Here is a 23,622-nt window from a genome sequence, read left to right as displayed (position 1 = left end):
TGACACTTACAAACACTGACAAATAAAATTTAGCAAAGCTCGCTTACATGTTACTTTGCCCACATGTCAGCGTGTGCATGTGGTTACCTTCTGTCACCTTTTAAAGGCTTTATTTTACCGTAGAAGCAAACCCTCTGCTCAGTAAACATTTGTCATCAAGGAAACAGGACATTTTAACAGCTCCTGCTCACATGTGAAATTATATTTAAACATTCAAAATCACTGGATGCAGATGACAGGAAAGCAGAGGACAAGAAATGGAGGAGAGACTAATTGAGAGGGAGAGAGGGATGGGGTAAATGGATGTATGATTGATGTGAGTTGGACGCTGGGAGAGAGACAGAGAGGGAAGGGGGAGAGGGGGAGCAGAAAACGAGGTGGCAGGCACAAATTGATCCTCACCTCTTTTTTTTTTTTTTTTTTGTCATTCTGCCTTTGTTTCGGCTCATGGCCCCTCATCATCATCATCATCATCATCATTATTCCCCCCCCCCCTCCTCCTCTCTCTTTCACCAGCCCCTTTTCCCGCCCCTCTCTGTGATGCTCGCCATGCCAATCAGATCGTAACATGACATTATGGCTCATTATACCTGGGCTGGATGAGCATTCTGCTGCTGGTGGCCATCCCGCTCAGGTACAATGCAGCGCACGAAACAAAAAGACGTGTGTGAAATGTGCCTCAAAATGTAAATGTTCAGTGTCTTTGTCTCTTTATTTGCTGCGTGTCATTTCTATGGCGTCCAGACAGAATCGTACGAGGCATGGGCATTATGTAATCTGGGGATACAGGCTTGTAACGCCTAAAGAAAGCACTGATGGGATGAGATAGCGAGAGGGTGTAAAGAGAAAAATACACGCAAAGAAAGGGAGTGAGAAAATGAGAATCATAGGAGAGGGAAAGGTAGAAAGAGAGCCATGGATGCTCAAGCAGCAGAAAAAAACATTGTGGTCATCTGCAGTGCGATGAGTCACCTGTAGGCAACACACACAGAACGCATGCACACACACACACACACACACACACACACACATACACATATGCGCACCAACTCAAAAGAGACAGGCTTTGCAATCACAGCCCACAGCTGTGTAGTTACAATGCCATATTGTCTCACAAACTGCATTCACTGAATGTGTCGCATTGTCAAATCTGAGGCACAATCTTCTGCTGAATGCACAAGTGAAAATAAAAAGTGATGGAATTTAAAGCTCAAAAGGAAACTACAAAATGATTCGACCTTTCAAAGCTTTCCCTGCGAATCTGAGATATCAACCTGATGATTAACATAAACTGTCGAACAAAATGTTAATGAAAGACAGAAATTAATCTTCGGATGGTTTGCTGCCAGCGTGATGTTGCTGCTTTTGTAATTAGTTGAAATAAAATCTGTGGATTAAATCAGCCATCTGTATCTTGTGTACATATTTCCTTCTGCTGTTCCCTTCGTGCGCCTCCTCTGTTGGGTCAGGCTTGAAAAGGCTGCGTCAAATGTGCTGTGATCAGTTTGACTAAGTTATTCAATGTTATGATGCTGGAGGAAACTATTAAGGTCGCAACTAATAGTTAATTCCATTATCGATCAATCTGCTGATAATTTTCTCAATCAGTTGTTTGGCCTATAAAAATCTGACATCATCAGATATCTTGTTTTGTTCAACCAGCATTCCAAAACCTTCAAATATTTAGTGGACTATAATGTAAGACCGAGAAAACCTACAACCGTCATATATTTGGAATTTTTTACTTAATAATGACAATTTACAATCTCTAAAAATTATGGACAAAAGCACCTCAACCCATGTGAGAGATTTATTCACGCTATCAAACACCGGTTCAATCCAGAAAAACAAAGGTAAAAAAGCAGGAAAAAAATCTCTGCTACTCAGCAAGGAAAGAAAAGCTGTCATTGTCATGTTACAGCCTGGTTATATTTATTTTTTGATTGATATAATTAATAGTTTTTGTGCCCTCAATGGCAATTTCCCCTGTGGTATCAAAAACGGTATTAAATATCAATATTTTCAAGGCATTGTATCAAGGTTATTGCGACAGCATGAAGTCAGAGGGAAAGAATAAAACAGAAAACATTTAAACATTGGGGGGGTCACATATAAAAGACAGGGTTTGGGGCCCCTACCTAGAAAATTTTAGGCATCAAACACTTCATTTCCGGCCTTCTGGTGAATTCTTATGCACTAATTTTTGCATTTTCTGCATCAGTTTATGGCGGAAATTATGGTAGACATGTTCTAAATATTGAAGGGCATGTGTCCCCTGCATCCCTCCCCGAAATCTACGCCTATGACTAAAGCGGCCTTTTGATGTTTGCAAAGACAAAAGCTTAAATTTTAAAGTTAAATCAATTCTCATGTTTCTGAAAATTGAACATTGTATGAAATTGCTAATGGAATTATTACTTACAACACTGCAACACTAAACTAAAAAAGAATTATCTTCCATAATTTTGCAAACACAAAATATTTGTTTTTGTATTTTGGCGAGATTTAGATTTGTAAAGCCAATAAGAGACAATATGTTTGTTATGAGAGCAATCAAAAAGGAAAAAAACAAACCTTGCTTTCATTTTTTATTTTCACATGAAATTTGATATTGAATGTGTTGATTTCTTTAATACAAACATCTGCTTCAGTTTCTGACATTCCTGCCTTCCAGTGGCGAAGGACTTCTCTAGCAAAGCTGTATGTTAAACTGACTCATTATTCACTGGCTGTCAGAGAGCACAAGGTTACTGTAAAACAACAACACAGCGTTTATGCTGCAGCCTGACAGGAAATCAGGTGAGCTTTCGACAGCAACATTAGCTAATTTCCCGATTTTCAGTCCGTTGCTGGGTGGTCACATGTTGCTATATGAATGTAAATAATCTTATTGTTGATTTCTGCAGTAAAGTGTATTGGATGGCTGTATGGGTCCCGCAGAGACAAACATTAGATTTCTGTTTCCTTCTTGAGAATAAAAGGATGGGAAATGAGGAGCAAATCTTGTCATCATTCATTCTAATTCTCTCTACGTTTAACTCACACTCTCCTGTCCTCCCCCAATCCCCCCCCATCACCAACACACAGCACTCCCCTCACCGCTCTGCCCCACCACCTCACTCCCCTCCCTAGTTTCTTCCATCCACTTTCATGTCCCTGGATAAGAATGAGATTAATTCAGTCCATTTGTATTAGTAGTAGCGGGTTGTGCTGCGTTAGGTTCCCTGACAGCTTAAAAACCCTAAATTCTCTGCGTTGAGTGGGAGCTGCTCCTCGTCGGCCATCTCCTCACACTGTGCAACCTCACTGGTGTGTTCTCACTCTCATGCCTTCAGTCTCTCCTGTGTGAGTATGAATGCAGCTGTGTGCCCGTGCACACATTTGTGCACTCTTTTATTCATGGGCACGCGCATCTTTTAAAGCATTTAATTTTGGGTTAAGTGGTTTATTCAACTTTCAGGAGACTAGAAACATTCAGGTGTGAGAGACCACACAGTAGCTATAAGCTTTTTCGCGGTGTTGCCATGGCAACGGGAGGCATATTGATTATTAATATTTCGCTATCACCTATTGAGTTGGAAACTTGGCATTGTTGAAAAAGCAATGAGAGACGAGTGGAAACGATTTCTGTCCAGGTCTCTTTGTCATCAACATATGACCTGGTCACAGTCTTTTTTTACACTCTGTGGCTGCGACCTTTAACTGTAGAGTCTGACCACATATTTGGTCAAACTCTGTTCAAACACAGTGTGTAACACATGAACAAACATCCACAAACATCCTGCCCTGGCCCCAGCACCATTTTGTAAATGCTAAACAGATTCATCACTCTCTCACGCATTTAGTCCAAATGAGTAAAGGAGACATTGTGTGGGAACAAAAACAGGTTTAAAACAATATGAATTATTCTGGGGTTTGTTAGAGAATCAGATTGTTTTGTCATAGATCTGATTACATCTTTGCTCACTGCACTGAGATTTGAAATTTCTTTTAATCTGCAAAAATGTATTGGAAACAGCTGTTAGTGTGAGATCATGGAGAATGAAGAAAGGGATCAAGATGTCCAAAGAAAGCAAGAAAACTAAATCGCCCTCTAGACTGATTTACACTGTATGTCAGGCTTGAGATGTCAGCCCAGTCGCTAAAAGAAAATGTCGCAATGTATATTTCTGCAAACCACGAATACGGTACATATGCATGTTTCATACGTGTCATATCAACGTTTCTCTATTGACATAATATATGAGCTGACTTTGTTATCTGGAGGTGGAGGGGATGGCGGATGGTGTGTCACCAGGTCACCTAGGCGAGACAGCTGCCAAGATGCAGAGTACTGTAGTCCTGTGTCTGAGACCAACAGTTGTGAGTCATTGCTGTGTTTCCGTTGGCTTTTTAAACTCCAGTTGTGTGTGTTTGGGCAGAGTGTTGCGGTGTGTTCCTTATTGAGACATTGCTGCTCTTCCTGCAGGGATTTTGCCCCAAACTGTGTATTTTTAAACCCAAACATGATCTTCATGATCCCAACCATAACCAAGTGGCCTTTGTGCCGAAACCTAACCACGTGTTAGCCATAGCATTGTTAATACATTGAGTTCAACATGTCTGCTACATAACAATATCCGTGGTTTGCAGAAACGTACTATGTGAACGTTTTTTTTTTGGCATCTGGTTTGGAGATATACTTGCTTTTTAATCAGGCATTCAGGTAGTCAAGTGGCTGCCTCATGAATAGAATTGTTCAAATACTTTCCGCAAGAGGGCACAGCAGAAAACTCAGTCCGTACAGAACTTCCAGACTTACATTTGTGGACGTAACCATCTCGGTCTTGTTTCCACTTATTTTCGCGCGTTTTCCACATTGACTTCTAAAATGGTTCTGATCTGTCGCCAGCCTTTTGTGTCTGTGCAGCTGTAATGGCACATCGTCCAGATGTGGGTCATTATGAACTAAGCCTATCAGCTTGTCTTCAAAACTTTGTTGTCACTGCTGTAGTGCCTACTGACCATGAACGTATGAAGACACCTGGATATTGGAGGCGAGGCCACATTCATTCCTGTGAAAGTTGCTCAGTGGTGCATGAAGCCAAAAAAGACCTGTATTTCCATGGTATGAAATTACTCATTCATTCATTCATCTTCTAACCGCTTCATCCTCATGAGGGTCGCGGGGGGGCTGGAGCCTATCCCAGCTAACATCAGGCGAGAGGCAGGGTACACCCTGGACAGGTCGCCAGACTATCGCAGGGCTGACACATAGAGACAGGCAACCATTCACACTCACATTCACACCTACGGACAATTTAGAGTTATCAATTAACCTAGTCCCCAATCTGCATGTCTTTGGACTGTGGGAGGAAGCCGGAGTGCCCAGAGAGAACCCACGCTGACACAGGGAGAACATGCAAACTCCGCACAGAAGGGCTCCCGCACCCGGGATCGAACCGGGAACCCTCTTGCTGTGAGGCGACAGTGCTAACCACCACACCACTGTGCCGCCCAGTATGAAATCACCCAGACTTTAATCTTGTGGCTCTGCTAGACTTTCAAAATGTCAGCGGACCGAATTGATCCGATCCCAGTAGTGACACAAGTCAATTTATGGGGCTTGTGGCACTCGAAAATATGTATTCACCAATTTACAGACATCTCTATCTATATGTAAGTCTATGGGAAAAAATCTTTTTGGGCCTCATCACATCCTGTGACAGACGCTGTTGTAATTCCACTTTTGGCCACCATGTAAATTTGGCTTCAAAGCTTGGTGCTGATCCTGGGGATTTGCTGCTGACACCTGAGCTTTGTCACATCACCATACTGCCCCTACACTGCCCTTCCATGTGCGTGTTGCCTCTTGCGACTCGTAGTGTTAATTTTTGAGGACGTGCACACCTAATGCTCCAAACAGACACAGTATACATGAGGCAGCCATCATGTTAATCAATCAATCTTTGATTTATCACATGATGTCATATATTGCAAAACTCTAGTAAGATGCGATCCTGTCAGCTCCTTTAACTTGTGCATTGCAATTTAGTCCTTTTTTTGCCTCTTCACAGTTACTTCTGTCGTTTTACTGATTAAATCCACGACAGACTCAGTAAATTCATTGATGTCATCAGTGACGTCAACTCTAATTGGCTCCAATCCCGAACGTCACTGGAAGCATGCATCATGTTTGCATATCTTGACCTCAACAAGATGCCCACATGGTTGCCCCTTCCCCCAAACACAGACAGTGACCCTGCTCCGCAGCCACCTCCAAACAGCATACAGCAGTGATCCAGAGCATTCACCCCTTATCTCCAGTTTTAGTGTGTGTATCTGCACCTCTCATATGAGTAACTTTCTAAAAATTGGCAGATGTCTGCATATTTTACACAGTAGTCATATGTTCACCAGAAGAGGTCTTGATTCTGTTTCCCGTGAGCATTTTAAGGATTAATATGATCCTAAAATCCTTTTTAGATATGAGTCTAAATGTGTCTTAAGAACCTACAAGCAGAAAGAACTTTAAACGGTAGGTTTTACTGATGTTTTTATGCTTTTTGTTCATTTTTGTATATTTTTTAAATAATTTTAGTCTATTAATCTGTTTAAAGTTCAATATAAGAAAAAAACACACACACAAAACTAATTAATAAGGGAATAGTTTGGCGCAGTTGATCTGCCAGTTTCTTTTGTCTCCGGCCTGTTTTCCTCTTCTTGTCTAATATGTTAATCTCTCAGGAAAATGCCACTTTCCTGACGTCATGTTTTCAGTTTTCATATGTTTTCTTTTTTTCATTCATGATGCATTCATTCACAGCAGCTAAAACGGTCAAAAATGCACTTTCTTCAATGCGATATATGAATCATAAAGAGAGAGCTCTGACTGTTGGCTGTACATTAAGCTTTGCTTTCCTACTGAATCATTCCAAGTGGAAAACATTCCTCCCAACTGATTTGTTGGTGTTGACGCACGTGTAAGTTGTAAGTGTACAAGTTTCCAATCAGATTTCAGAGAGTAAAAGGTAGCGCACGTGCTGCGGTGTTGGCCACTAGGCTGAATCAGAGGTCACTCCAGTGTGTAGTCAGGACCCGTGTGCGCTAAGCGTTTAGACAGATAACGCCTTTGTTTTCAATCTATTTCTAAAACGAGATACGGCAAAGTTATTTTCAGCCACTTGTCAAAGCGTGTGAGGATCGATTTAAAGAGCTTAGAGACTTTCAAAGCGTCACAAGCTGCTGGCATGTTTTAGGTAGGTGAGGCCAGGTGCCGCTCTCCTCCCTGCGACTCCCATGTCAGATCGTACATCTCCCGCTTCACTTCCTCAGACGAGAGGGGGGAAAAAAAAGCTCCCGGGTGAAACTGAAAGTGAGAGAAACAGGTTGCGTTCTCTCCAAGGTCAACCAGCTGCCACAGCCAATGAGCCTCTTCAGTCTATGAGTCAACAAAGCACAGAATCATGTCCAAGCATTCGCTTGTCATATATAAAACAGCCCACCGACCCCAAACAAAAACACACAGTCACAGATAATAACCCCCGTGAGTTTAATACTGTAGGAGGCTTTTGACTGAGTCATACAAGATGTCCTCAGAGACCTCTTTACGTCTGATCTTTTACGCGTTGTTTTTTTTTTTTTTTTTCCTGCTCTTGCCTGTGTGAGCGGTCCCTGAGACACCCATTGGTGCTGTCTGTTTGTGTTTACCCCTGCGGACAAACCCACAGCTTCGTCAAGGGTGCTATGGAAAGGACAGTGTGTCATGAGGGGCCGAGCAGCACGGTGCCGCATTGTTTTAGAGGCTGGATGAGTCATGGAAGACAAATCGGGGTTGGTGGCATTTGAGAAGGCTCGTCCATTGCATTAGGACGGCACTGTTTAAATCAACAGTGGGATTATAACGTGTTCCCACGACACCTGTTTAAGCAGGTTGGACAAGGAATTCATTAAGGCACAATCTAACCTAATTACCTGAGAGACTTGACAGTTACATGTTAGGACTGTAATTTGTTTCTGAAGAAGAGTGCCTTTCCTCTGCTGTCTCCTCCTCACGAAAAGTTTAAATTCTCCAAACATCAAGCTGTATTTATAGCACCTAGTACACAATGTGAATGCAGCATCGCTTTGACTATTTCAAGTAATTTCTATGTGACTCACCAAAGAAATTCAAAAGCTCATACATCATCAAAAGAGCAGACAGCAAATTCTCTTCTGCTTTAGTCATGGCTGAATTACTTCTCATCTATACCGTCATTTTTTCGGTGAGATGAGTCCACGCTTCAATTATTTGTTCCTTTTGACAAAGTCTGAAATTCAAATGAGGCGCTTGACATTGTGTAGATTTAAACTGAAAATGTGGTCAACAGTATGTGAAACAACCTCCCTACCACCACCACACACACACACACACACACCCCACCCTTCCCCTCCCACCATCTCATTCAGGTTTTTACCACATTTGAAAATAATGCTTCTCAGTAGGGTTCAGCTTTCTATGAGTGGCTGCCTTTGATTTTTTTTTCTGTCTGTACTGATAAAAGAAAATTACACAAGATTGCCCACATACAATAGGGCCAGCTATAAATGCGTTAATTTTGTTTTTGACTTTCAGCACACATCTCCAACGTTCGTCCCGTATGCGAATGTCAAGTGTATACAGGTGACAGACTCCGAACATAATCCGTTTTCCTCCCCGCTCCCCTTTTCTCTCTATTTCCACCTCTGTGTCTCTTTGTGTCTCGCTCCCTCTCTTTCCCTCTCTCCGACCACCCTCACACACACTGCCAACGTGAGATAGCCATGTCTGTGTGTCCAGTGCAGTGTGTCATGTGTGATAATGTGTGACGTACGCGTCACGTGCCAGCGGTTTTAGGGTTCCACTAGAAGCTACTTATTATTGTTATCGTTTTCAGGCATCATCATTATCAGCTGGAGCAGACGCGATGGGTCCCTCTGCGTCATTGTTCCCTCCAAAACCCCCTAAAGCTCTCGCCGCCAAAGCTACCCACAACGTAACCAACAAAGGAGGGAAGAGAACACGTCGAAAATCACTCTGGCACTCTTTCAACGTCCCTCCCCTCATCCATCCTCTCATCCATGGCCTGCTACCCCCCACCCCCCCCCCCCCCCCCCATGTACCCTCTGCACTCTGTCTCCCTTTTTTTGCCTCTCTATCAAATGTTCACTTCTTTTGTCTGATGCACTCCTTCTTATTCCATCGCACTCTATCTTTCTGCGTGACACGTTCTGCCCTCGTCCGCTCTCTCTGGCCGCCATTATCTAAACCACCCATCTCCTCATCTTTCCCTCAATTCCCCTCTCTCAGAGAAAAAAAATCACAACCTACACACACAGATAAATGCAACACACACCACACACACACACACACACACACACACACACACACACAGTGACACTGTGCGTGCAAATAGTCCCACCCCTCCCAAAACCTTCTTCCATGCACACACTCACCCACCCCCCCACCACCACCTTCTACTCTCTCCAAACCCCCACCACCACCCCCCTCCACCCTAATCCTAATCACACCACCACCACCGTCATCAGCCCTTATCTCACTCCACCAAATCTGCTGTGACTCAAAACAATTTCCTCTCATTTGCGATTTTACTGCCCACCCCCGCCTCCTACACCTCCATCAAAACCACCTACCCCCTCCAATAAGCCCTCTCCACCTCCTCAATACCCCATAGCTACCCATCAGGCGCGAACCCCACCCAAACGCACATGCACACAAACACAAACACATATACAAATGCACTCACGTACACACACTCTGACCGGTCGCCATTAAGAATGACGGCTCATCGTGTGTAAGCGGTGACTTGCCACTGTCATCCAGTGGAGCCCGAGAAGAACTGCAGTGTGACGTCACAGCGGACGCCGGCCCCGCTGGTTGGTGGAACATATTTACGTGTGTGTGATTCTGTGCGTGTGGTTGGGATGGGGGAGCCGGAGGAATACAATTTGGTGGGTGGGTGGACCCGGTGGGCCTTGCTGCATCACTGAACCAGGAAAATGAATGAGAGCCTACACTAGGTGTCACCCCCTTCCTCTACCGTTGGCCTCCACTAATTTACCTTTCTCTTTTTTGTTCTGATATCCTTTGGCCCAAGAGGCAAAGAAAATGGTTGAAACTCACAAAATTAACTGGGTGTTTGACAATATGTTCGGCAGTGTGTTGCAGGGCTGCTTGACTGCGTTGAATGACATGAATCAGCTGAAGGAGAAACAAAGGCTTTTATATTTTTTTGATTTAATGATTAGAAATCCATTCAAAGTTCAGTGAAGCAGCCTGATGTGCCAGAAATTTTTGAGCGTTTGAAATTTCAACAAGAGCAAAACAGCACCACCTGATGGGAGGTTCACAAAGCCACAACCAGAGAGAGGAACGCCTCACTGAGAGGTGTTACTATGGGAGGAAGAATATAACATGATGAAGGTGACAGGATACAAGCATGTGTGTTGTTTTACAGTGACAGACTCGATGATTTACCTCAGCGAGGGGAAAATAAATCTGAGTCAGAGACACAATGTCAGTTCTCTCTGTGTCTTTGCAGTCATGAAACAGTTTGACAGCAAACAGCAGAAGAGTTTGTTGGTTTTCATCAGACGTCTGTTTTTTCTAGCAGAGTATGTGCAGTTTGTGCTGATGATTGGAATTTCAAACATAGCTTTTATGATCTAAAAAAGGAACATGCTGGAACAGCTGTCTCTCAGACACATTATGATGTTGAGTCTATAATGTAAAAACAGTTGATAATAAGGTACAAAAATCAGAAATGAGACTGTGAGTAAAAACGCATGAGATCAAACAAAGATAATTATGAAGAAATACAAATCTATTACATTTAAAGTAGTGTTCACATCATCCCATTAACATATCTAACCAATTGTCTCAGTTCAGTTATATGCTGTTGAATATGTTATTCCATATTTCTTTAGAGACAGGCATCTGTGTGTATTGTGCTCATCAGGAAACTCAGTATAGTGGAGTTTATGTCTGTTGTCATCTGCTCTTAGAAATGCTATCAATAGTTGTTAATCCCTTCTTATATTACTTTCATACTTAAATCTGCAAAAGCTGATGCCACCTTTTATATAGTGTTTCTGATCATATTCACTGTCTGTTGTTTGGTGCCGAGCAGACAGTATACAGAGGCGTTTTAGAGCAGTCTTGCTAAAAACAGCTGCCTATTGTGGAATAAAATGGCATAAGAGCAGAGACCAAATCACCCTGTTGTGAAAATAATCAAAAATAGATTGATGAAGGCCTCTGTGTTGTGTTTTTAAACTTGAGAAAGCTTGTTGCTAGTAGATGTTTTGTTTCTTACAATCAGTGTAGCCCTTCACATTAAAGCTGTGTATTTGTTTTTTTAAGGAAAAGGACAACCAGCCTTTTTGAAAAGCAATGAATCACCGAACACGGGTATATACAGATACATCACACATTGGAATAGGATTGTTGTGAAACTCAAAATATTAACTGTAGTGGTGTCAGTCTATGTGCAACAGATAATTAGAGATAAAAAGTGTAAATAAGGAAGTCTCTTCGACTAACCTGGAGCTGTGCCTGTGAGCTAGTTCAGGCAGTCAACTCGAGCTGCACTGATTCATACACACACCTCATACATCACCCCTCCAATGTGTAATCTACAAACACACCCTCCTGTGGCGGTCTTTTTCTTTGCATTGTTTATGCCGCTGCTGCCCTGCATCAAAACTGCTGCTCGCTCTTTCAACCCCACCTCCACCCCAGCATACACCTGCAGGCTTTGGCTAGGGGGGAAAATATTTAATCATCACTTCCCAAAATCTCATGTAAACATATCTGCGGGGAGTGATGAGGCCGCTCAGACGCTAAACTCTAACCATGTTCTGCTGTTGAAATAAACATTTAAACGTGAGCTGTCTGACTGACATAAAGTGTTTGTAAAGGGTTTTGGTTTTAGTGTACCACCCTGAGATTTGCAGTGGCCCCATCTGGCCTTAAACAACGTGCTGAAACTTGCTATAAAGCTCAGTAAATCTGAGTGAAGATGCAGATTCAGGTGATGACTACAATGATAGTAACATTGTTAGTGTAAAATATCAGTTATTAGTCACTTTAAATCTGCTCTAATTATTATTTTATTTTAACAAAGGGTCAGGTAGGGTCACTGATAATGACAAACCCACAGAGAATCATCACCTGACTACAGATACCTCCAGTTATATTTTAACCCTTCATGACATAACTATGAGCAAAGCCTTCACTTTTCCTTGAAGCTTTTCCTATCTTATTCTCTACAGTAAGATGCCCTGTTAAGGAAAGGTTTAAATGGAGTGAAAGCCCTGTTACTCATACTGTGTTTAGTTACAGGTATGTGTATTCATACTTTGACCAAGAACACTTAATTCCTTGGAACTGCAGTGAAACAGAAGCGATCTGTGATGCTGCAGAGCAGCTGAGAGAAAAACCAACCAGCTTCATTTTGGCACCGTTTTAAGGGGAGTGGACAGCATGTTGGTGGGTTGGAGGTGGAGAGATGTGAATGCCCCAGCATACTGTATATGCCCACTCTCACAGACAGAGAGCAAGGTCGGCGGACATTGCCTTGGTTATTGATTATTACCCTCGTAATTTGTTATTGATTACCCCCCAGCCTTCTTCTCTGTGTCTGAGGGCAATTGTACTGTACAATCATTCAGTTTGGGATTGAGCTCTGTTTCCTGCCAACTCTCATTTCAGTATGGAAGATTTAGCAACAAAAAGCGCATGTAGAGGAGTAAATGGACAGTCGAAAACTGACGAATCACCTCCTCCTGCTGCTCACAGTGTTGACTCACGCTGCGTATCCTGCCTGAAAAGCATCAAGCTCTGGGTACCTGCGGACTACAAGAATGAAACAGTTCAGCTTTTAAAACTGGCGGGACCCGTGGTAAGATTGTGCTTAGATGGGACAAGAGTCGAATTATACTGCACCAGATTAAACGTTATCAGAGCTAAAGATACCAACATTCAGAATGACTAAGTGTGAGTCATTCAATACAGGAACAGCTCTCTTGATGAGGCTGTAAGGATTGCACATTTTTAAAACCAGCTCTTACTTACAGTAGTTTCCAGTGTGCGTCACTTATTAACATGACAAAAGTGAAAATGTCTGCGTTACTGGTTATTTGAAAAGGCTTAAATTGCTTTACAGTTAACATGAGGATTGTGGTGTACCAGTAATCCTTTTCAATTTGCCACCTGCTTTATTATAACAGTAATTAACAGGGTAATAACTCCAAACCACTGGGACTAATGGGAAAAAGAATTGCCTGTTAGTGTTAAAAAAGTGGCAGCATTTTAACTAAAACAGATTACAGCATCTCACTGACGTAAATAAACGCCTTAGAAGCATCAAATGTTCGAGAGGAAGTTACAGACATATCTAAATTAATACGATTAAATCTAAATCAAATGTAAATGGTAAATGGACCGCACTTGTGTAGCTCTTTTCTAGTATCTGACCACTCAAAGCGCCTTTACACTACATGTCACATTCACTCATTCGCATACACATTCACACACTGGTGGCTGACGCTATCATACAAGGTGCCGCCTGTTACTCAGTAACCATTCACATGCACTCACACACTGATGGAACAGCCAGGGATTGAATCGCTGATCTTCCGATTAGTGGACAATCTGCTCTACCTCTGAGCCACACCCCTAAATCGTAGGTTGTGATTATAATATACAAATAGGCTCTAAATGCCCAGCCAACTGCGTACTGCAGTAGATTGAAAATGGTCAGCCCCCAGTGTTAAATAGGTTATTACGGCCCTGCCTAAATCCATCTATACACCATCTCAAATTCATAAACTTGATACGTGCTTGACAGACTAGATCAGAGTTTTGTTCCAAACAATACCATAGAAATAAGGTGCATTTGCAAGTGTCTCCTGAGCAGAAAATTATAACTTTGGGAGGAGAAAAATAGTTCGTCAATTTGCAGAGCCCAACATGTATCCACTTTTCACTGACTCCCATTCATCACACAAAGCCAGAACTTGATAGATGAGGACATTTAGTTTCCTTTTGTGCAAACCTTTTGATGCCAAAGGCTGTCAAAAACCTACACCAGCAATCACTAGAACTACTTTCTAAAGAAGAAAAGAGAAGTAGTAAAGACGTTTAGAAATACAAAGGAGCCGCAGCAAAACCAAAGTATAACACATGTCAGCTGCCAGAGCAAATAAGAACTTTTCTTACCTGAAGGCCCTTTTGAAACAAGTGTTGTTGTTTTTTTTTTTTTATTTTTTTTTTTCAGGAATAATAGCTTCATTAGCTACTGTATGCGCCACATATGGAGTTCATGTGAGGGGCAGTTCATTTTATGTTTTTATAGTTATGAAAAGGAGTGAGCATGATTTTGTTTTTCAGTTGATTTCCCAGATGATGAGCTTCATGATCGGCTTCATCAGCATGGTGTTCTGCGGTCACCTGGGGAAAACAGAGCTGGGGGGGGTGGCTTCGGCGATAGCGGTGAGAGAGTTTTGTTTTTGTTTTTATTGGCATTCTGCTCTCAGGCATCGCAGCTCATTCTCTTGTGTTGCTTTTAGCTTTATTTTATTCAGACATTTACCTATCTGAGCATGAATCTGTTTTCTTTTTCTTTCTGGACTAATTTCAATACAGGTAATAAATGTCACAGGTATCTCCATCGGCTGTGGTTTGGCTTCAGCGTGTGATACTCTCATATCTCAGGTATTCAGTTCATCTTATTTACACAACCAGGTCAGTTGCCGCTGTGTTCACAGTTTGCTCTTTCAGATTAGTTTCCCTTTGTTCGTCTTGCCCTTTCTCTTGCAGGAGTAGTGTTTATTTTCTTGTTTTTCTGACCCCCTTTGTTGCAGACTTATGGGAGTGGTAACCTAAAGCGTGTCGGAGTGATACTCCAAAAGGGAGTTCTGATTCTGCTCTTAGCCTGTTTCCCCTGCTGGGCTGTTCTCATTAACACCCAGCCCATTCTGCTGGCTGTCAGGCAGAGCGCAGAGGTCGCCAGGTGAACCCTCTACACCTCAACAGCAGCATCATAGCCATACAATAACACAAACTGACTCCGGATGCTATGTATATACTTATTACCCATGAATCGAGTTATTCATTTTGATTTATTGCACTTGTTTACCATCTTCCCAAAGACTCGCCCAGCTGTATGTGAAGATCTTTATGCCGGCTCTGCCTGTGAGTTCAGCCTCCACATTTCTTTGAATCTCCATCCTGTTTTGAATGGCTGTTGTGTTGCATTATCGATCTAATTAACCCCATTCATCGCCTCCATTCTGCAGGCCTCCTTCATGTACCAGCTGCAGGGGAGGTATCTTCAGAATCAGGTGCATTTAATGGCTGCAAGACCACTGGTGTGAAACGAAATAATGACTTAAAGTTTGTCAGTAATGAGACCGTTATCGCGTGTTAGAGAGGAGCATGTTCTGTGAGACAGTAACAAACAGCAGGTGCACTGATGTGTTGAAATGGCATGTATCTTTTTTAAACAGCGTGCTTTGGCTCACAGGGCATCATGTGGCCCCAGGTGATATCTGGAGTCATGGGGAACATTTTAAATGTAATAATCAACTACATCTTCCTCAACCATCTGAATCTGGGGGTTGCGTGAGTACAGTCCTCTAACTGAGTCATGATCTTTGATAGTAAGGAAACAGCATGCTTAATAGTCGTTCTTAATAGTCAAGTGGAGGCTTTATTAGAGGACTTTTTTGTATGACTGACTGGCAATGCTTTGTTTTTCTACCTTTTTTGTGGTTTTAACATCTTGACGGCGCTAAAGTGGATCTGCAGCTGCTAATGCCATCGCACAGTACTCCTTGGCTGTCTTCTTGTTTGTGTACATGTGCTCCAGGGGACTGCACAAAGCTACATGGGACGGTAAGTTTTGTGGATTAAACTACTGTAGGGATAACTTTTCATTTGACCATTATGTCCTTATGCAATAAATTCTTGAAAGACTTCTGGAAAGAACTTTGTTTTTCCAATTATCAGGAAAATTAATTATTTTAATTAGCCTAGTCAAGAAGTAACAGCTCAATTTAAATGTAAATGCTCCATAAAAGTAAATGTAGACTAAAAATTCATTTATAATTGTAAATTTTACTCTCTTTGTTAATTTTTTTGCTTGTCTGCAGATCAATTTCACTCTTTTAGATGTTCACCTGCTGTGCGCATCGAAAACACACCAAGCAGCAGTGGAGTGTAGCTTGTGGCAAACTGCAATATAACATCAATGGAACGCTGTGGCGACCACACCGAGCTGCATCCACCCATTTGATTATGTGGCACAGTGCAGCCAAACTAAAAGATAGGGGAAATTTAACTTTAAGCTGTGACTTGCAGCCAGAGAATACAAGCATCCAGTCAGTTAACAGAGTCCTGTGACTCCTGTGACTTGTTGACCCATGTTACAAAGAATTTCCTCCCACCTGAATTAATGCACCTCCTGGCAGCAGAAAAACATAATTAGGATACTGCAGTGAGCCGCACTTTGGCGCTGCTTGGTGTGGTTTCAGTGTTACAAAAAGACTCTAGGCTACGCTATAGCTTTACAGTTAATTGGAATTAATCAACTGGATGTGTACAAATAGTAAAGTATTACAGCTCTGGCGTCATTTAAACTTAACACTAATTTCTGTCCTCTGGATTTACTTTACTTTACTATGAGCGACAATGCAACAGCACGATGAGCTACATTATCGCCGAGTCACTGTTGAAGTGTTGCTCCAGCACTTATTAACGTATTTACACCGTCCTGGACTCGTGCCTGCCACAAAGCATCTTGACTGAGCACATCTAATGTATGTATTTGGTCAAAAAAATCTGCATTTCATCAATGTCTGAGGACTGCAATGCACATAAAGCGAGCACAGCATCAGCATAACACAGTACCACAGCTAGAAACAAAAACGTGATCGGTTGAGGCTTCATCGTGTCATCAGAGCACTGAAAAAAAGTTGAGGCCAGCTCAGCTTTGATTTGTAGCATGTCACTCCCATCAGCAGCGACAAGTGTCAGGCAATATCTTGCAGCTTCATGACAGCGACCTCCATTGAAAATGACTGTAGCCTGTCGCTGTGTTGCTTCTAGTGTGAACACAGCAGCCCCACAGAGCTGCCAGCATTTCTGCAGATTCTTGGACTAATGGATGACAGTTTTTGCTCAGTTTTGCTTTGTAGACGTGACAATGGCAGGTGTCTGACAGCAAGGTCCTTGGTCAACATTGTCTCCTAAAAATTATATTTGTATAGTACTAAACTGTTAACAGAATCTCTTCCTGGGTCATGTTTAGAGAAAACATAAACAGCTCAGATAAAATCAGGATATGCTTTCCGATCGAAGCACATTTTTAGAAGCGACTCAAATGATGACAGTGACTCAGGCAGCCTTATATTCCTTGGGCAGGTTGTTGCAGAGCCTCAGGGCCTGATTCCAATGGCTCTGTCCCCTCTAATCTTCAGTCTGGACTCCGGAACAAACAAAAGACCTTTGCCCAAGGATCTCAAACTGTGCAGAGGTTCATAAGGGATTAAAAGGTCTGAAATATAACCTGGAGCCAGGACATGGAGAGACTTAAAAGTAAACAGTAACAGTTTAAAATGAATCCTAAAATAGACAGGAAACCAAAGAGGCTAAAAGAGGCAACAAAAGCACTTTCCTTACGTCAAGGGAACAACAGTAATAATAAAAAGAAATAATGCTGTAGTCACTATGAGTGGATAACGTATTTGCAAGATTGCCTATTTTGGCAGAAAATATGTTGTAAGTGAACATTTTGCCAATATGTTTAGTATCCAGGTACATTAATTATTTGTGTTTCTTCTTTATCATGATAGAAAACAGTCCTTCAACTTTGTGTTTTTTATTTAAATGAGTTGAGTATAAACAAATTTTCATAGGGCTGCTTCATTGTTCTTTAGTATGACGTGGCTGTGTTAATGGGTTTAAATACATTTCACTGGATCCGTCATATCTCCTATTATCTCCTAGGCTGGTCAGGAGACTGCCTGCAGGAGTGGGGTCCTTTCCTCCACCTGGCCATCCCCAGCATGCTGATGCATTGTCTGGAGTGGTGGCTGTATGAGATTGCAGGGTTCCTGGCAGGCGTCATCAGCGAGGTTGAGTTGGGAGCTCAGTCTATAGTTTATGAACTGGCTGCTATTGCTTATATGGTAACTGCCTTACATTGCTTTTGTGTTATATTTAGGATTTCTTTCTTACTGTACATAACTTTTTTTGATTTGGTATAAATTAATTAAGTAATAGAACAGAATTTGTGCTAATGTACTATTTGTGCAGATACCAAAAGGACGATACCCAATAATCTTAATGTGTTGGTGTATTTGGCTACGAATGGATTGTTTCTATTTTCCCACCATTTTTTCTCCACCACAGTTTCCGATGGGTTTCTCTGTGGCTGCCAGTGTTCGGGTTGGAAATGCTCTTGGTGCTGGAAACACAGAGCAAGCAAAGATGTCCAGCAAGGTCTCCCTCATCTGTGCATGTATGAATTAAATATGTAGCTTGACAAAGCTCCATTGCAGTGTACAGTAGGCAATAGCTGCAGGGGGGAGTTATGTTGCAGAGCAGCAGTATTTTTCAAGGCCGTGTGCCATATTTGTCCATTTAAAACAACTTTCTGTTAAGTTTTCTCTGTCATACATTAATTTAAAATATATATTAATCCACATTATATTTGATATATTTCCCACCCTTGTCTGATAACGTGCTGTGTTTCTTATGCCCATTCCAGCTATTGTCGCGTGTCTTATCGGAGCTTGTCTTGGTGTGTCTAAGGATGTGGTTGGTTACATTTTCACCACAGAGAAGTAAGTACAGATTTTAAAACCTTTTGTGTTTTCTCACCACAGAAACAGTAACTAACAGGCAACCCCTCACACAGAGAGCTCATAAAATAATTCAAAATTCATTATGTATTAACTTAAGAGGACAATGACCCTTGACAGCAAAGTAGGTCTGGACTTGTGGCTTTTTGCACTGTCACTACCAGAGACATGGTCATTGTAGTTATTCAATCTAAGCAACAAACATATTTCAATCACCTTTGCACTTACCTGTCTTTGTTAGAATTTCATTTTCATATCCGTGTGTGCATTTTGCTTTTAGAGACATTATTCAAAGGGTGGCTGATGTCATGAAGATGTACAGTTTCATCCATGTCGCAGAGGCCTTTGCGGTGAGAAACTCCATCACACACATCACTTTATCTCTTGGCTGAGCAAAAAAAATCAAACTCTGCTGGCACAGATTTAACATTTCTCTTTTTTATCACCACAGGGTGTGACTGGAGGTATTGTCAGGGGGGCAGGGAAGCAAAAGATTGGTGCTTTGTGTAACTTGGTGGGTTACTACTTCACTGGGTTCCCCATTGGAGTGTCTTTGATGTTTCCTGTCAAAATGGGCATTGTAGGTGAGGATGGATTAAATATTTATGCAGTAAGTGGGAGTCATCATATTTCTACTCAAACTAATAAACCGTCCCTCTTTTTCTCTTGCAGGGCTGTGGACGGGGTTTTTAATTTGTGCTGTGGTACTGTCCGTATTTTTTTTAGTTTTCCTGTGTAAACTAAACTGGAGGAAAGCCACTAAAGAGGTGACTCCACTGGTCATATCATGTGATGCTAATATTCAGAGGTGTGGACTCAAGTTACAAATTCAATGACTTTGGACTCAGCTTTACAAAATCAAAAAAGGCTTGCAACTCAACTTGGACTTTAAGGCCAATGACTCATGACTTTGCTTGGACTTGAGCCTTTTGACTTGAGAATACTTGATACCTTCCCCCGAACCCATAGATTAAGATGTATGTAATTTAAAAAGTGTGCCACTAATTGATTAATTTCTCTTCATTTCCTGAATCAACTAAGATTACGCTATTCACTCCCAGCCAGTTGTCACTGTAGCCCTGTTTCCACCAAACACTTTCAGTATGGTACCTTTGGAACCAAAAGTAACCCTTCAGATATGGTACCTAGACCCTAGTGTTTCCACCTCAAACAAGTCTCTTAAATGTGGTTGTTGTCACTCACTGTACTTCCTCATTACCGATGACACAGAGGGAAGTCTGTGCCTTGTTTATCATCCACAGAACGAGGCTGCACGCTGACATTTTCAGAACAAAATAGAACAGGCTGCAGTGAGTCTCTCTCTCCATGGGATATTTAAAAATAGCGAGTTTATGCATTTAGTCCTTCTCAGACAAGCTCAGGGGTTTAGTGTTGCTGTAACCCACAGGAACAAGTGAAGATTAGGATATATGCATTTCACATAATACAGCCAAAATTAATATATATTGAAGATCCACTCATTACTAAAAGTGTATGTCATATGAAAACTAAAGTGATGGTCAAAGTTGTCACAGTGAAATTTAAGGTGTGCTGATGGATTCACGTCATCAACTCATACATTGCGTAACATTAGAAGTTAACGTTCCACCTTAAAAGTTGCCGGCAGTCGGCCCAGTGAATTAAGTTATTTTTTTTCTCCAACTCCAGCTGCTGCAAGAGGCAGCAAAGCGTTCTTTCATTTTATAGTCACAGTCTACTAATAAAACTCTCCATGGTATGAACAGTGGTTACATGAGCCTCAAAACCAGCCACAACTCAGCCCTGAGCAGAGTGACCGTCTTCTATTGACCAATCAACAGACTGCAGTGTTCACAGCTCCACCTTTTAGTACCAGATCTGTGTGCTAGCTACCCCAACAGAGGGTGGACCAAAAATGGGGACGGTACGGAACGGTTCAATTGCTACCATCCACAACTTTTCACAGTGGAAATTAAAAAAAAATCTGAACTCAACCGTACTGTACTGCTCTGTGGAAACAGGGCTTTAATTCCCCAGATCCGCTTTGTTTACACCAATGCAACAGCATCCGAGCAAGGTGCAGGAGAGAGCCATGAAAACATATACAATATACAAAATATAAAAAGCATTAATGATTTTTGTAAATTTGATGTAACATTACTTTGTTGTTAAAATGTAATTACATTGGGTGAAGAGCACATTTTCACTTGTTTAGGACTCAAAACTTAAGTTAAGGACTTGGGACTTGAGTGTAAAGACTTGAAACTTACTTGTGACTCACAAAACAATGACTTGGTCCCACCTCTGGTAATATTGTAAATGTGAAAAAAATGTGATTTAGTTGTTTTAAATATTTCTGTGTAGGCGCTGGCAAGAGCTGGAGTCCACGTCACAGAGACAAACAAGATCTTTGTGATAGAAAACAAGGGTAACCACAAACTGTTCCTGCATTTTACATACAGCTACCTATGAATCATCTATCATCTTCTTTCTGGGAACTGTTGCACAACTAACCATATCATTAAACTCTTTCCCTCACAGCACTGGACACCGGCGAGAAACAGGCCCCCATAAAGACCAGTCGATCCAGTTCTTGCACTCCTGCAGAGGGGAAGCTGGAGGCGCTCGATGCAGGTCAGCAGACCTCAGATGACATGGCTCTGTCAGTCAGGCAGCTGGTGGTGCGACGTAGCCTCGCTGTGCTGCTCATGTTCATCATCCTCGCTGCTGGAGTCTTCATCAGTGAGCTGCTCATCAGACTGCTCAAATTAGACAAGTGACCATTATTAGACCTTGTTTGTGCAGCATGAAACAAAGCTCTGTGAGTCTGTCTTCGAGAGTACAGATGCATCTTCATGTTAAGCAGTAAAGCTAGAAAATAAGAGAGTCTAGGCAGCTTTCATCTCACCATCTGAAGCAATTTGTAATGATAAATTTCCTTTTCATACTCGCACTTTTACAAAATTCCGGACCATTTATTTTGCAATAATGATGGGAAAATACTGTAGCTGCATTGCAATGATACATGTTACACAAGTAAAATGTTCTTTAATTGAACTGAATAAGTTATTGCTCCATTTAAAAAGTTTGAAAAGTTATGAGTTTATTTCCTCATTACGTCATATTGAAGGGTTTGTCTTTATAGTTTCATATATTTTCCAAGAGCAGTTACAGCAATAGTGTTTATGTCACTTAGCTCTTCCTTGCTCTAGTCTTATTAATAGTTCAAACCTACTCAATTTTGCAGTTCTTATGTCAGTCATTTTTTAGAAAATCTAAGAAACACGACTTAAATGAGGCATCTGATGAAGAGGTGAGCGGAAAAAAAATGTATACGTGTGTGTCCTTTATATAGAAACATGCTGTGTAAGATTGGCTCCAATCAAGGCACTGACGAAATATATGTTCTCATTATGAAATATATAGTCTGAATTGATGCCACAATTAGAAAGAGCATGATTAAATGCTATATTTAGGCTACAGCGCATCTGTGGATGTGTGCTTTCATCATCAAAGACAGAAAAGCTGCTCTCTTTTTCTTTGGTTTATTTTTCTTTCCTTTGATCTGTGTTGCCAAATTTGATAATAATGAAAGGTCTGTACTCTCACACGGCAACGTGCTGGCTGGATGAAGACATGTCAAACTGAGCAAATCAACCACCTGTGCACTCTGTGCAGGAGCAGATAACTAGCTAGCTCAGGCTTCACAGTTATAGCCTGCTCACAAATAAAGAATTCACCCTGGTAACAGCAAATAACTAACCACGTGGGATCTTCAGAAATACATAAAGTACGTATGGTGTTTCTCTACAGACCCATCAAAAGCAATGGTTAGACATTTTGTGAAATGTGCTTGTTCTAATTGTATGAGAAGATTGATATTACTGTCTGTGAAATACAAGGCTACAGTCTGAAGCCAGTTACCTTAGCTTAGCACAAAGAGTGGAAACAGGGAAACAGCCTGGCTCTGTCCATAAGTAAAAAAAATTCACCGACCAGCCCCTCAAGAGCTCATCATTATGTGTAATTTGATTCGTCCATACAGGTAAAGCAGCCAGTTGCTCACTGTAGCCTCGTATTTACTGACTAGAGAATGGAATTTGATCTTCTCATCTAGCTCTACAGAACGCATATTTCCCAAAATGACAATACTGTGTAGGGCTGTTTGATATGAAACCATGTCAGCGTTGGTTAGCAGATGACGGACGGCAGCAAATTAGAGTAAGCATGGTGTACCAGCTCTGTAACTTTTTGCAAGTAACACTTGGATCAAAATAATCTGGCCAAAATACATTTAATCTCTGTCACACTGTATTTCCTGTGGCCTAAAACATACATTTTTGGTAAATACTCAAAGTAAATTCACATATTCCTTGAATTCCAACTCTTACTTACAGAGGTATATATCAACTGAAATTGTTTAGTCCAGTTGTAGTTGTATTTTTCCAGAGTCCCAAAAAAGTAACAGCAATAATTTTTTTTTTTTTTTGCGTCCCCTCAAAATACTTTTTGTGTTGTGTGTCTTGCAGCACTTTTCTTATCCAAATGTTTATTTCCGCTTAGCTGTTCACCAGGGCAACACCCAAGTTAGGATCAGCACATTGCATTTTACTTTGAACTGGGCATTACATATGCTGATGTAGTAGCCTATTACCAAAGCTGTTTCCGGAACATTGTCTGGTACTACAGCACTACATATTAACAGTGGTTAATACCAAAATGCATTCATTTATGCTTTTGGTGGGCTATTATAAATTA

At 41.5% G+C, this 23,622-nt stretch overlaps 1 protein-coding gene across 1 annotated transcript; it reads left to right on the top strand.

Moving 5' to 3' along the window:
• The first annotated feature begins 12,581 nt into the window (after positions 1-12,581).
• On the top strand, positions 12,582-21,921 carry LOC117272888 (multidrug and toxin extrusion protein 1-like). The gene is made up of 16 exons (XM_033652021.2): positions 12,582-12,920; positions 14,411-14,512; positions 14,666-14,734; positions 14,884-15,032; positions 15,172-15,214; positions 15,319-15,363; positions 15,546-15,643; positions 15,819-15,916; positions 18,029-18,210; positions 18,434-18,542; positions 18,792-18,867; positions 19,166-19,235; positions 19,337-19,469; positions 19,558-19,652; positions 21,229-21,292; positions 21,406-21,921. The coding sequence occupies exons 1-16, from the start codon at positions 12,732-12,734 to the stop codon at positions 21,642-21,644; spliced, it is 1,761 nt and encodes a 586-aa protein (XP_033507912.1). The 5' UTR covers positions 12,582-12,731; the 3' UTR covers positions 21,645-21,921.
• The last annotated feature ends 1,701 nt before the right edge of the window (positions 21,922-23,622 follow it).

Source organism: Epinephelus lanceolatus, chromosome 11, assembly GCF_041903045.1.
Source record: "Epinephelus lanceolatus isolate andai-2023 chromosome 11, ASM4190304v1, whole genome shotgun sequence".
NCBI classification, from domain to species: domain Eukaryota; kingdom Metazoa; phylum Chordata; class Actinopteri; order Perciformes; family Serranidae; genus Epinephelus; species Epinephelus lanceolatus.
This window is presented reverse-complemented; position numbering and strand designations above follow the sequence as displayed.

Excerpts from the sequence above, each read along its gene's own strand:
- LOC117272888 (XM_033652021.2), top strand. The coding sequence starts at position 12,732 with ATGGAAGATTTAGCAACAAAAAGCGCATGTAGAGGAGTAAATGGACAG. Across the intron at positions 12,921-14,410 it reads TAAAACTGGCGGGACCCGTG|TTGATTTCCCAGATGATGAG; the intron begins GTAAGATTGTGC and ends TTTGTTTTTCAG. Across the intron at positions 19,470-19,557 it reads TGTCAAAATGGGCATTGTAG|GGCTGTGGACGGGGTTTTTA; the intron begins GTGAGGATGGAT and ends TTTCTCTTGCAG.